Raw genomic sequence first — 15,622 nt, 5'->3', positions numbered from 1 at the left:
TCTGGACAAGTCACTTAGCCCTGTTTGCCTCTGTTTCCTGCCCTGTAAAATGATCTAAAGAAAGAAATAGCATCTAGTATGTTTGCCAAGAAAACATGACTGAAATGACAATTTTTATCTCTGTCTTATTACAAATAAGTTGGAAATGAAGTTTGAAGAATGAACTTAAGTCATGGACAAGGTCTCAGAATTTCTTTTAGCATGAGTTATATGAATTGCTTCAATAATCTTTTGAAAAGCTAAAAAAAGAAAGAAAAGAAAGAAAGAAAAGAAAGAAAAGAAAGAAAGAAAGAAAGAAAGAAAGAAAGAAAGAAAGAAAGAAAGAAAGAAAGAAAGAAAGAAAGAAAGAAAGAAAGAAAGAAAGAAAAGAAAGAAAGAAAAGAAAGAAAGAAAGAAAGAAAGAAAGAAAGAAAAGAAAGAAAGAAAAGAAAGAAAGAAAAGAAAGAAAGAAAGAAAAGAAAGAAAGAAAAGAAAGAAGAAAAGAAAAGAAAAGAAAAGAAAAGAAAAGAAAAGAAAAGAAAAGAAAAGAAAGGAAAAGAAAAGAAAGGAAAAGAAAAGAAAGGAAAAGGAAGAAAAGAAAAGGAAGAAAGAAAGTTAGTTTTGCTTTACAGCAGGGATCGTTCTACTAATAGTAACTTCAAGACTTCACTTGGATCCCTATTTCTTGTGAAATTTTACCCATTACTGGATTTTACATAAGACTGTCTTCCCTAAAAGTAAAATTATTTACATGACACTAAAAAATAAATAAATAAATAAAATTGACATGACACTAAAAAAAAAAATAATCAAATTGAGTTTGCAGAGGTAAAATTGACACATCCTGGCAACAGCTTAAATGACAGTGGTGGTGTTGGTGGTGGTAAGAGAGTGAGAAGTCAACCATAACTTCTGGGTTGCAGATCTGAGGGATGTGGTTGCCCTCTACAGTAATAGGGAAGTAAGGAAGAGGGAATGATTTAGGAGGGAAAATGAGCTCTGTTTTACACATGGTGAATTTAAGATAACTATTGGACATCCAGTTTGACATGTCTGAAAGACAGTTGAAGATGTGAAATTGGAGGTCAAAAAGAAAGATTAAGATTAGGATAGGAAGATTTAAGACATAGATAGTAACTAAATCCATGGCAGCTGATGAGATGGCCAAGTGAAATAGAATAATGGGAGAATATAAGGACACCTATTAGATCCATTAGAGGGTCTAATCTGGATCAGAATCCAGCAAAAGAGATGCAGGTCAGATAGGAAGGAGGAAAACCAGGGGAAAAGGGTGTCCTTGAAAACCTAGAAAAAAGAGAATAGCAAGAAAGGAAGAATGATTGATATGTCAAAGTCAAGGAGAATGATGACTTAAAATAGATAATTGGTAAAAAGCCAATTTAAAAATGTCAAGGATGATATTTATTAATTTACAAATAGACTGAGCATTAAGTGTTTATAGTATCTGAACAAAAAATATTCAACTGGACTAAGTTTGTCGTTACCAAAAAAGGGCCCCAAAGTGAATATCTGACCATAGTATTTATACAATTGTCATCACCAATTTTTGAGACCATTTTTCTCATTAGAAACCAATCATTTGTTGTACAACATTGAGTTAAGACCAAAATTAAATAATTTTAGAGGTGATTACTCAAGGAGATTGTCACTATAGAATCAAATTGAATCAAATTAACAAGATTTAGAAATAAGTCTCTCAGAATTGTTAGCTTTTTTCCCTGTGATATCTGACTAGTTTCTCACCTCAAGCCAAACACAAATCACAATTGATGTCTTCATTACACTTTAGTTATATCATTCTAATTTAGATAAATAAGGCTGCTTCATCACATTCAACAGCACATTAATAGACTTTCCTTCATTAAAACTTTACATTAAAATTAACTCAACACTTGTAGGCTTTAATAACATTTGTTATTTCTTTGTTAGTTTCAGAATCTTCTATCAATGCTGGATCCATATAACTTTAATTTGGTGTCTCATCAGAGGAAAAGAAATAGCAGTAAAAACAAAAATATTTATTTTATCCTATATTAAAATCAAATGTACTTTTTATTCTTATTAGACTGAAAAAACTTTTATGTGAAACATAAAAGTTTAAGATGATAAGGATAGCTAGAAAATTGAGACTGAAGTGTTTTTTTTAATATCATCATCAGTTATAATGTTTGATAATTTTGAATAGGAACTAGTAGAATATTCTGTAGTTGTCAACTGCATGAGCATTGTTAAGCTGTTTAATTTACTCTACCCCTAATGAGATTATATGCTCTTGGAGATGAATTATAGTCTTAAAAACAGCTTCATAGATTTAAAGCTAAAAGTTCCTTTGAGGTAATTTAATTCTATCTTTAAAATTAAAAAAAAAATGAGGAAAATGAAACCTCAGGAGGGAAGCAACTTGCCTCAAAGTGCCTAAGTGGCAAAAAATGAGATTTGAATTCTTAACCTTTGCCTTCAAATCTAGCTTCTTCTCAGCATTGGCAATTTAGGAAATAATAAGACTCCATCAAATTGCTTTCTTTAAATGAAAATACATTTGAGACAAATTGTAAATGAGAATCTCATAAATAAGATTGCCCTTGCTGATCTCTCTGACACCAAATCACATCCTTAATTCTGTCAATCCAGGGAAAAGAATCCATTGAGTTGCTCTAGACTCACGTAAATTAATTTTTCATTTTTGAACTGGTGTTCTCTCCCTGTCTCTCTGTCTTGCTGTCTTGTCAGTCTCTCTTTCTTCTTATCTTTTTCTCTTCTCCTAAATTCCTATATCACTCTTGGGCACTTACATGCTATTATTTATTATAATATATGTATTATATATTATTCTTACTTTTTTTCAACATGTATATGTCTTACTTCAAGTATGGGATAAAAGATGGTCAGTAAAAGTGGCTAACTCCAGAAAGGATTCTCACAGTACTTGAATAAAACCTATGTTGAATTTATGAGAAAACATGGACAGGAATTAATGATACTGAATGAGAAGATTGTCAACTATGGCAATTCATCTGTATCTATGGAGTTAGTGCCCCTGGAATCAACAAAGAACCAAAAATTTCTACCTCTCTAGCTAGATTGTGCCTGTCTTTGAAGATGGTATCTTTTTCTTGTATTTCCCTATATAAGCCACTAACATAAAGCTTCATCCCACAGTGAAAGCTCAGCAAATACTTGTTAACTTACTTCATCTCCCACCACTTTTTCATCCATTTATCTTTGGGGATTTCACCCTTGAAAACCATCCATCTCCATTTCTCTAACATGTAAGTAAAAGGCATCGTTCCAACAATGGTGAGGGCTTGCTTGAACAGGAAATTTATTTCTGTTTCTGAAAGTTAAAATGGCAAAAAAAAAAAAAAAAAAAAGTTAATAATAGATATTAAGGTGAGGGTATAAACTTATGCTTTGAACTAAAAATATCTTCTACCACAAATACTAATTACTCTTCAACACATACAAACATACATAAAAATCATATGTAAAATAATACAACACATACAAACAAAATAATTAAAATCATTATGAAAAAAAAAGTACAAATACAACACATACAAAAAAATACAAATGCAAACATACATAACAAATCATATGTAAAATAAGACAACCAATTCTTTATTATCTCTGATACAGAAGTTAGGCCCAATTTGATTACATTATTAATGTAATTAGTTTCTACCTTCTCTCCCATTCCATTTTTCACCAGAACTAATAAAAATTTTAAATTGTGGTACTGAAGAAAACTGTAGAGAGTCTCTTAGACAGCAAGGTCAAATGAATCATCAATACTTAGAAAATAATTCAGGTTATTCCCCGGAAAGTCAAATACTGAAGCAGAAGCTTAGACACTTTAGCCACTAATAAGATAACAAAAAGAAAAACTGAAGATACAAGAAAAGGGGACAACAAAGGATGACATGAATAGATAGTGTAATAGACATAATGAGCTTCTACAGATTTCAGAAAATAGTGAAAGATAGAAGAACTTGGCATGCTATGGTCCATAGGGTCACAAAGAATCTGAAAATGGAATGAGTAAGCAACAGCAAAGTGAACATTATCCTGAACTGTCACCTACTTCCCCTATCTTTTTTAAATTCTCCAATGGAGATACCAGCAAGAAAAAAAGGAAGGAAACATTATAAACAAACATTTATTAAACACTTATTATGTGACAGGCATTGTCCTAAGTTCCTTCCTAATATTATATCATTTGATCTTCACAACTCTGGAATGTAAATGCTATTAAGTGACTTGCTCAAGGTCACAAAACTAGTAAATATCTAAGACTAGATTTAACCTCAGTTTTTCCTTAATCCAAGCTCAGCTTTTTATCCACTGAGCCAAGTAGCAATAAAATAGTTTTTTAAAAAGTCAGTCATACAGGAAAAGACAATGACAATTGTTGGAGGGAAAGTGGGAAAACTGGGACACTGATGCATTGTTGGTGGAGTTGTGAATGTATCCAACCATTCTGGAGAGCAATCTGGAATTATGCCCAAAAAGTTATCAAACTGTGCATACCCTTTGGTATGTGTTACTACTGGACTTATATCCCAAAGAGATTTCAAAGAAAGGAAAGGGACCTGTATGTACAAAAATGTTTGTGGCAGACCTTTTTGTAGTGGCTAGAAACTGGAAATTGAATGGATGCCCATCAATTGGAGAATGGCTGAATAAATTATGATATATGAATGTTATAGAATATTATTGTTCTGTAAGAAATGACTAGGGGCAGCTAGATGGCGCAGTGGATAGAGCACCAGCTTTGAATTCAGGAGGACCCGAGTTCAAATCTGGTCTCAGACACTTAACACTTCCTAGCTGTGTGACCCTGGGCAAGTCACTTAACCTTAACCCCAGCCTCAGAAAAAGAAAAAAAAAAAAAAAAAAGAAATGACCATCAGGATGATTACAGAGAAGCCTGGAGAAACTTACATGAACTGATGCTAAGTGAAATGAGCAGAACCAGGAGATCATTGTATACTTCAATAGCAATACTATATGAGGATCAATTCTGGAAGTGGATATCTCTATCAATGAAAGGATCCAATTCAGTCCCAACTGATCAGTGATGAACAGAACCAGCTACACCCAGCAAAAGAACACTGGGAAATGAATGTGAACTATTTGTATTTTTGTTTTTCTTCCCATGTTATTTTTCCCTTTCTAAATATGATTTTTCTTGTGCAGCAAGAGAACTGTATAAATATGTACACATATATTGTATTTAATATATACTTTAACATGTTTAACATGTATGAGACTGCTTGCCATCTAAAGGGAGGCGTGGGGAGAAGGAGGGGAAAAGTTGGAAAAGAAGTGATTGCAAGGGTCAATGTTGAAAAATTACCCATGCATATGTTCTATCCATAAAAAGGTATAATAAAAAAAAAAAAGGCCAGTCATAGCATTGTAGGTCCAATAGGACTCTTAGAGATCTTTTGAATAACCTCTTTTCTTAGCCTAGACAATCACTCCCTGAACAATCAAGGACTGACCTTAATTTCTTTTTTTTTTTCTTAAAAAAATTTTTTAAATAGTATTTTATTTTTCCAAATACATGCAAAGATAGTTTTGAACATTCATTTTTGCAAAACCTTGTGTTGGAAATTTTTCTCCCTCTTTCCAAACTCTCTCCCCTCTCCAAGACAGCAAGCACTCTGATATAGGTTAAACATGTGCAATTGTTCTAAATATATTTCCATATTCATCATGCTATGCAAGAAAAATCATATCAAAAGGGGAAAAAAAAAACAAGAAGGGAAAAAACCTAAGAAAACAAACAACAAAAAAGTGTAAATTCTATGGTGTAATCAATATTCAGTTCTCATAGCCTTCTTTCTGGATAGAAATCTCCAATCACAAGTTTATTGGAATTCCCTTTAATCACTGCATTGTTGAAAAGAGCCAAGTCCATCATAATTGACTGTCATACAATATTGTTGTTACTGTGTACAATGTTCTCTGGCCGATTTTCATTTCTATTAAGCCTCTTTCTGGTAACAGGTTCCAAGTTCTTTCATCTTAAAACACCCCTGTATATATTATCCCTATTCCCTCATTGTCACATGGCTTGCCTAACTAATATCATGTAGTGTAGCACCTCTCGCCTCCCAAGGGATGAAAGTGGAGTTTTCTGATTCCCAAATGAATGATCAATTACTAGATAATGCTCTCTCCCTATTTTAGTGAAATGCATTATTATTCACAATATCTGCAAGAATCAAAGATCTTAAATATAGTAGAAAAGGGGCAATGTCACAAAGAGAAAAATGGAAGTAAAAAGGTCTTTCTTTGCTTGAATCTCAAATCTTCCTCTCTTTCTTACTAACTATACACAATTATAGGATTTATACCTGGGAGGAGATTGAGATCCATCAAGTTCAAACCTTTAATTTACTGTTGAGAAAACCATAGCCATAGAAGTTCAATAGTACAACCTAAAATCATGCAGACAGTAAATTATTCCCTCTATCATAATCAAAAGTGGCTTCCTAATCAAAATAGTGCCTTTCTTAGCACAGCACTCACTAACAGAACTAAAGTTTGTTCCTGTAAGAGTTTGAGCTGGGGCAGCGAGGTGGTGCAGTAGATAGAGCACCTGGGCTGAAGTCACAAGGACTCGAGTTCAAATCTGAACTCAAGACACTTAATACTTCCTAGCTGTATGATCCTGGGTAAGTCACTTAGCCAAAATTGCCTCCGTAAGAAATAAAATTAATTAAAGCCTAAAAGAAAGTAAAGTTCTATGAGGGAAAAGAATATGATATAGCATAATTTAAATTGCTATCTTATTTAATGAAAGGCCCTTACATGAAATTAGAAGTCATGATAGCTTGATTTAGAAATAGTTTTCTGTGTTTAGCTTGTTTCATTAAGAATGATGAAAGATTCTTAAGTAGCCGTAATAATCAGAAATGTTTCCTTATATGGTTGTTTTGGGGAAAAACAAAACAAAACTATTATGTGCTAAACCTCACTTTGTATGTTCCTTAAGGAAATAGTCCAAGTTGTATTTATACCTTTTTATTTTCCTCTCTAGATTATTTTGCACATGGTATTTAGATAGGTAGATATGAAGGTAGTGGTTACTAGGTGACAGACACCATGTTAAATATTAGGAACAAAAATACAAGTGAATAATGTAGTAGTTGTTGTCTTCGAGGAATATATAGTCAAATGGGAAGGGGGAGAGAGGATAGCAGATCAGAAAAGAGGCAAATATGAGTATTACATGTGCATTTAATAAATTAACAAAACTTTGTTGAACTGAATCAGAGTTAAAAGATCTGGGTTCTTGTCTTGATTCAGCCATTTAATTTTATGTATTCTATAAGACAAATGTACTTAATCACTCATTTGTAAAATGAAGGGATATGGAGTGGATAATCTTTAACGTTCCTTCTAGCTCTAATTTTCTGTGAATATAAATCCCTCACTAGGTTGTGCTGTCAAAAACGAAAAAAAAAAAAATATTCTCTCCCTCCCTCCTCTGGATCTTACCTTTGAAATGTGGACTTGACCTCACTTCCTAAATCATACTTTTCCCTGCTCACTTTATAAACCAACTCCCTCATCACCTCCCTCAATTTAAAACTATCAGTTCATAGTTTCAGCCGGAAGAAAATAAAATGGAAGTCCTATAATCCAAATAATTAAAGTCTTCTCTGCTATTAGAAGATTTATGAGAGTTGTTCATTAAAAAAAAAAATCAAACTGAATATAGAATGAAGCTTAATATTTTTTACTTTCATTCTTTTTTCTTGTTTTGAGTGTTCTTGTACAAAATAACTGATATGGAAATGTTTTACATGACTGTACATGTAACCTATATCAGATTCCTGAACACCTCAGGGAGGAGGAAAAGGAAGGAAATGAGAATTTAGAAATTAAAACTTAAAAGAAACAAATGTTAAATTTTGTTTTAACTTGTAATTGGAGTAAAAATAAAATAGTATTTAAAAAAAAATCCAAACCTACAAGGACCATACGGCTCAAACCTATAGCTGAGTACAGAGAAGCCTCTCCTTATTGTCCCAATCATCTATCAGATGATTTATGCCCTACCTCATGAGGGATTCAAATAAAGTAATCAGTTCTCTTTCCCCCTCTTTCTCTCTCTCTCTCCAGTCCGTGTCTGTCTCTCCCAGTCTCCCAAACATTGAACTGCATCCCATGTACCCATTCTTCTTCAATGAAACTGAAATTAAACTTCCTGCACAAATCTTTTATTCTTCTTGAACATTGTCCTTTCTTTCCAAGCTAACCACCAAAACTACAGTTCCCAGAAGTCTATACCGTTAGATTCAAGAAACTTCCTCCTGTCTGCAGTGCAGTGTTCTCAAAACTTGATTACATACATTTAAGAATAATCTACTCTGGGCTCCAACACTAACTAACTGTATGATCATAGGCAAATCACATTATCTCCCAAGGTTTCAGTTTTCTAAGGTTTCAGTTTTCATATCTATAATATGAGAGGTTAAATGAGATGACCTCTAAGGTTACCTTCCAGCTATATGAATTCTTGAACTAGATGATCTCTGAGGTTTCTTATAGCCTAACTTGATGGAATTCCATTATTTTTTTTGTTATTTGGGGACAACAGTTACAATATCAGGAAAAGAAAAGGAAGACATTTTAAAAATAATGAAAGTCTTTCCAAGAAAAATGCCATTATATCCATTTTAAAACCCCTTTCTTTTGAACTTTAGCAGATCAGTGGTTATAGATGTTTTTATATAGCTGTCTTGGATACAGGGTTCTCCCCTCACTGGGGAAAAAGCAAAAAAAAAAAAATAATAATAATGTGAAAATTTACCATTATCATTCTGAAAAGTCGGTGGTAGGAGACCAAGGGCTTGTAAATGTGTAGGTGTGGCTGCTGAGAGGGACATAATTTCTCCAACTGCCTCATGGAACCCTTCGTTGGCCCCATTTCTCAGCAGAAAAGGTTGGGAAGCATAAGCCATGTCATACTGGATGTGACCCATTTCATGATGAGCAGTTAGAAAGTCATCCATTGTCACTTTTGTGCACATCTTAATCCTGTAATTTAATGAATAAAAAAAAAATTTTTTTAATTAGTCACACAATGGCCATACCGTCTAATCCAGAGATTTCAGTGCTTAGCCATATACTTCTAACAACTTTAAAAATAGAAAAATTCCTATATATATCAAAATATTTATAGCAGCAGTTTTTGTGGTAGCAAAAAAAAAAATAGAAACAAATCAGATACCCATCAATTGGGGATGGGCTCAACGGTCATATATGAATGAAGTAAAATATTATTATGTCATAAGATACAACTTATGACTCTGAGCCCATACTTTACTCTCTTCCTCCAAATAGTGAAGTCTTTCCACCATTCTCTCAACCAGAAGGCTGATAAAACTAGACTCATTCTTCCAACTAAATGCTTTGAAAAAATATGAGCAGTAAATACCAGTACCTGAAATCCCCTTTTCCCAAATCCCAAGCTGTAGGATGGCAGACCACTTTTCTGCCATCGCTAGGCTCCGTGAGCATCGAATTCTTCCAGAAACCCTCGGTCATGTTAAAGAGGCCAACAGATATAAAGAATTTCTCAGCTTCCTCAAATATCCTTTTTGCATCCCAATTCTAAAAGGTTTAAGAACATAAAGTTAGAATAGAGAGTTTAGAAAAGGTTGCTAAAAGTTTAAAGGGGGATATGATGGTACCTGACGCTTTACCCGATCTTATCTTGCCCAGTCAATAAACTTCTCAGTGTCAAGAGCACTAAGACTATATGCAAGATGCAGAAGTGCTGACCTCAATTAATAGGGGGAACATTTATCTGCGATTTTCCAAAATGAATGAAATTATAGATCTAGTCACTATTCTCAAATAATGATTAGTATTAAAAATTGATAACATCTTAAAGGACTGCTAATTCGATTTTCTCCTTAGATGGTCCCACATCCCCTTTACTATTACTGTTTGCTATATAATCAACCTAGGATAAATGATTGTGCAGATGGAGCTTTTCATTCCAAAGACAAGTTTCCTGGCTTTAAGTTTATATAAATTAAACATTAATAGCTATCTAAAATTGTCCAAGTGGTAATCTCATATTCTACCCTACTAATGACTGTTACACAATTATTGACCTCTGGTAATATTGATGTCAAACAATCAGTTGAAACTATCTTCTTCTTTAGAAAATATGAGGAAAACTGAAATTGAATGACGTGAAACAAGGATCAAATACTGTACCTATTTTTCAAGGACCTCAAGGCCAATGATTCTGAAAGCCAAGTCAATACTATCTCATCCTCAAGATCAGTGATTCTGAGAGCCAAAATATCAATACTATCTAATTTTCCAAAGGAAAAATGCCACATCAAGGAAAACTTGATTTTAGAAACATTGGTTTAAAAATCTCTACATATTTTTATACAACTTTGCGTATCAATGACTAGAACAAGACAGGCAGGAGAGCATTTGAGAAAAAAAAAAAAAAAAAGATGAAGCTAAAACTAAAATTTGCAAAAATTGTGTTCAAGCTACCTGATCCTTCATGGCTTGAGTCACATCAATGTTTGGTTTGTCTGGATAGGGCACTGTCAATGGATATAGATTTGTCCAGAATCTGCCCCACATGTCACCTGTAATAAAGAAAAACCCAACAAAGCACATAAGAAAGGCAAGAGAAAATAATCACAGTTTCTAAGTAATGTTTGAAGTGAAAAGGTTCATGATATTCTAGGCCTTGTTATGGCTTTTAAAATTTTTACTTTTGGGACAGCTAGGTGACATAGTGGATAGAGCATCCAGACCTAAAGTCAGGACGACCAGAGTTCAAATCTGGTCTCAGACACTTAACACTTTGTAGATGTGTGACCCTGGGCAAGTCACTTAACCCCAATTGCCTCAGCAAAAAAAATAAATAAATTCTACTTTCTTCACCTGTCCATTCACCTTTATTACTCTTTATTCTTTATATTTTTCTGCCATCCATAAAAGCATCTAAACAGTTAAAATACATTTAAAACCACCAAAATTATATAGAAATACTGGAATGAATCTATTCAGGTTTCTAATTAACTATTCGGCCCATTTCAATCCAATGCAATTTATGTTATGGGGAAAAAGATTTTACTCAGAGATTCTACTCTTCCACCATCCCTTGGCCAAACAAAACTCATTAAGTGAAATCTTTTTGAGGAAGACTATTTCTTTCTTTCTTTTACTTTCTATGTATAGTTCTCTGCACATAGTACGTAAAAATATATAGTCCAGTGTTGTACTATATGGCTGTTGTCTAAGACTAGTTCAGCTAAATCCTGAAAGGCTCATGAAGAGATCAACTTCAAGGTATTGATTTTTTTAAGCCAAAGAAAATTTGAATGGCCACCTTCTTTGTCACCAAGGGGATGTGATCAGTATCAATGGAAAAAGTGCTTAGGCCCACAAAATTGCAGACTGATGTACAGAAAAACTATTGGCTCATAATTATTAATGATACAAAATGAAAGAACTCAAATTTCTCAACATAGCTTGGAGGATTTTGCACTAGAATGCTGACAAGAAACTCTTTTGCCTTTATGAGGGATAGAGTTATTTAGCAAGAGAGCTTTGGAATACAGGCATTTTTTCATTATTTCTTCAAGAGATATATACATGGCTTCAGATAGATTTCTCTTTAGTAGGAAAAGAGAGATCCTTTTGCTGGTATGTAGGGGAAATAACACATCAACTTGTTCCTAATTTTTAGCATAGCTCCCTAGAGACTTCAGGGGAATTTCTCCCTGGAAAAAATTAGGAACTCTGTCTGTCTGTCTCTCATTCCCACAGGGGATGTTTGTATTGTATTCTGATTTGTGTAACTCTAATTTCTATTTGCTTTTTGCTTGGATAAATGGATTTATTCACTGTTCACTATTTGAACCCAGGTCTTCCGTTTTCAAGACAACTATTTACATCCTGCAAAACTTACTGAGTGATAATAGTGCAAACCAGATTAAAATGTATTTGGAAGCTGTTTAACAAAATAAATAAAAATTCTGTTTAACACAATGTTAATCTATAGTTTTCTAAGTCCCCAGGAATCTCTTTCTGAGTTTAAAACCAATGCACTGTACCATGTTTAGATAATACTGTTAACTATTATCATCATCATCACCATTTTAGATTATGAAGAGATGCTTTTAAGATAAAGTGGCTGGTCCACATTTACAATATTCCATGTCTGAAAACTAGAATTTAAACTCATGTCTCCTGCCTACAACCCAAGTTATTTCTCCTATTCTATACTGTATCACTCTTCTCTACCTTAGATTGTAAGCATCAAGAGGGAAGGGCCAATTCCCCTTCCAACAGAGCACAGGATTAGTGAAAAGGAAATATTCCTGCTGCTCCTAAGTCTCCCACCTCTGCACACTCCATCCCCCCAATTTCTCCCATGCCTGAAGTGACAAGATGAAGGTCAATAATATAATACAGTGAATTCTGGAACATAGTCTCATCTACTCTTTGAATTGATATAGCAGTCTATGGGTATTTATGCCTTAGGAACCACTGGGGAACCACTACTCAGAAGAGGGCTAACAATTGCCTTAGGCAATTTGAATAATTCCCACCCAAGTGCTTAAAATGAGGCATAACAGATGGACCAAAAAAAAAAAAAAAAAAAAAAAAAAGCATTCCCCTTGAGTGGAGGAGAGCACCCATCCTTCACATTAGAAGCAGTAGGATTCTAGTAACTCTACCAGACCTCAAGGTGGGTGATGAAGAGTCTCATGAAACTAATATTAACGGGAGATCGTGATGAGTAATATTGTGTTTGTACCGAGCAGGGAAATAGAATAAGTTTTAACTAGGGAATAGTTCTCAATCTGGCTGTACCTCCAACCAGACAAATAGAACTTTGGAAGATGTTGAGCTATTTTTTGCTTGTAAGAACAGAAAACTCCTATGTTGATGGGGTTTTAGGAGGAGGGGAAAGGAACAGGGTATTCCTTTTACCTTGCAACTATATTGAAAGAAATAAGCCTATCTTCAGTAAGTTCAGTAAGGAGCTAGTAAATATTTGAAGCCAAATTTTAATTCAAAGTGAATGTTCCTGACTTTCTAGCTGTGAGAACCTGGACAAGCCACTTAATCCTGTTTGCCTCAGTTCCTCATCTATATCTGGAGAAGGAAATGGTAAATCACTCCAGTATTTATGACCACAAATGAGGTCATGGAGGACAGGACTGAAAAAATGACAGAAGAGGGCAGCAGAGAATAATACCTGAAGCCTTGAATTGTAAATTGATGTCAGGAGCTTCTGATCATTCCTTTAACCATAGGAATTCTCAGACCTGAGTCTTACAGAGTTGGAACAGGGCTGCCTAAGTCAAGGCTTCTAGCTTTTGTAGCTCTTATTCATTCAATCAAACTTTCTTTTTTGCAATATGGTGAACTAAGTGCTTAGGGGATGCCAAGAGAGCTTTTTTTAAAACTTTACTAGGTGAGGGGATGGGTGTCAAAAGTGCAAAAAAATCTCTAGATTGACTACTCCCATTGAATGTAAGGTCTTTGAAGATAAAATTCTATTTCATTTTGCCATCTCTAGTTCCCTACTCAATCAATGTCTGGCTTGCCAAGAAAAAAAAAAAAAAAAAAAAAAAAAAAAAAAAAAAAAAGATTGGCTGATTGATGAGAGGTTTGATCCAAGGGTTCCAGATACAAAACAGAACTATTTCTATTGGATTTCTCTGAAAAAGGGCCATTTTGTGGGGGATGCATTTTGAATTGTAGTTTCCTTCTAGTACTAAAACCTTTTTGGTCATGGAATTGATCAAAGCTTTTTATCTTAGTCCTAAGACCTATAACTAGCAACTTTGTGATATGCCTTCACAAAATTCAACTTGGGGACAAACCTGTAAAATAAAAACCCTCAACAGTTTAATTTAGGAGAAGGGGGATTACATGAGACTCTGGGAAATAGGGATGCTGCTTTGGAGGAATGGCTTCCTCTTTTAATTAATCATGCCAGTAACTAGATGCAGGTTCAATTATGTATATCTAGATGCTGAAGGCTTAGGAAATGCAGTCAGCCCCTCTAAATTTCAACTCCCTCATTAAGGCTCTCTGTCCCTGTGCCCAAAAGCAACAAACATCATGTGACTAATTTAAATAAATAGTAAAAAGATGGTAGATTGCCTTTTATTACCAAGCAAATGTGCAGGAAGACCTCCAGTTTCACTAATTACAGGACCATAGACGGCCATCATCCTTTTCCTTACATAGGCATGTAGTTGGACATATAACTCTTTTATCTGGAAAAAAAATATATATGCAGGATAACAAATATACAGTCCTTCATCCTCTCCTCCCATATCTCTAACTGGAGCTTTGTTGTATACTATTAGTGTACAAGGAAAATTTTTCTCCCACTCAGAGAAATGTGGAGAAACCAAAGGTATTTCCTCTATTCCAGTGGTCCTCAAACTTTTTAAATAGGGGCTAGTTCACTGTCCCTCAGACTGTTGGAGGGCCGGACTATAGTAAAACCAAAAACTCACACTCTGTCTCCGCCCCTCAGCCCATTTAACATAAGCGGCAGGCCCGCTGTTTGAGAACCCCTGCTCTATTCCTTTTACTTTATTTTTTAAATAGCAAGTCATTCCACCCCAGGCTTAGATTTATGGATTTATACCCAGAACTCTTCTGAAGGAATATATCATTTTTAAGATGTTGTCTAATTTTATTTTTGACAATCCAGAATGAGCTAGTCGAAAAGCTTAAGCAAGCAATGAACACTTCTGGGATTCCATTTTCTCATTTCTAAAAAAAGGGGGGTTGGATAAGACAATGTGAGCTGCCTGAAAATATAAGTTTGGAGAGAAGTCCAGGAGTCAGAGTTTTAAGGAAAGGAAAATATTGGAAAATTGTTCCTAGGAACTTCCCTGAAGCCTTCTTCAGACCAAAAATAAAAATAAATGAAAAATAAAGAGTAAGGGTTGGGGATGGGAAGGAAATACCATTGGAAGAAAAGGCCAAAAGACTGTTCCAATAACTTTGCTCTTTGTTTTTTTCAGTTGCTGTTTAACAGCAGAAGAGAAGGATAGCAGAAAGTATTATTGGTGGGCACTTCTATACCTTTTTTTCATCTGTAGAACTTGATACTCTCTGAGAGAATTATGCTAGATAACCTCAGATCCCCAGTTATAAAATTCTGTGAGCTTGAGGACACCTAGAAAAAAACTGGGAAATGTGGAAAGGAAAAGGAATTCCATTGGACATTAAGACATTGCTCTAATTAATCATCCATCAGCCTCTGCATATGGTCTCATTTTACAAGTCAGGTGTAAATTAAATGATATCTTTGAACTGTTTGCTACCTGAGAATAGGTCTTTTCTACATCTTCACTCAGCTGAGAACGACTATAGGCAAATTCATTTGATTCTTCAACTTCATAATCTCCTTTCCAATAATCCCCATAGTCTTCATAGCCTTTGAAAGCAAAACAAAACATTAATTCAACAAACGATATCCTGAATGCAAACTGAAAAGCTAAAGTATATTTAGAAGATTGACTTTGTGATAAAGCAGACTTTGGTTTAAATATTACTTCTGACACATTCTAGTTATATGACACAGACA

General features: G+C 34.3%; 1 protein-coding gene across 4 annotated transcripts in view; it reads right to left on the bottom strand.

Moving 5' to 3' along the window:
* The window catches only part of ACE2 (angiotensin converting enzyme 2), a 77,843-nt gene that overhangs the window by 15,815 nt on the left and 46,406 nt on the right, over window positions 1–15,622 (bottom strand). For all 4 annotated transcript variants that reach the window (XM_074299929.1, XM_074299931.1, XM_074299928.1 and 1 more), the window contains 6 exons: window positions 15,360–15,472; window positions 14,189–14,294; window positions 10,540–10,637; window positions 9,461–9,630; window positions 8,828–9,054; window positions 3,190–3,334 (listed from right to left, as the gene is read on the bottom strand). In XM_074299929.1, coding sequence (XP_074156030.1) covers window positions 3,190–3,334; window positions 8,828–9,054; window positions 9,461–9,630; window positions 10,540–10,637; window positions 14,189–14,294; window positions 15,360–15,472 — 859 coding nt within the window. The remainder of the gene's footprint in view (window positions 1–3,189; window positions 3,335–8,827; window positions 9,055–9,460; window positions 9,631–10,539; window positions 10,638–14,188; window positions 14,295–15,359; window positions 15,473–15,622) is intronic.

The sequence above is a fragment of the Sminthopsis crassicaudata genome, chromosome 3 (genome assembly GCF_048593235.1).
Source record: "Sminthopsis crassicaudata isolate SCR6 chromosome 3, ASM4859323v1, whole genome shotgun sequence".
NCBI classification, from domain to species: Eukaryota; Metazoa; Chordata; class Mammalia; order Dasyuromorphia; family Dasyuridae; genus Sminthopsis; species Sminthopsis crassicaudata.
This window is presented reverse-complemented; position numbering and strand designations above follow the sequence as displayed.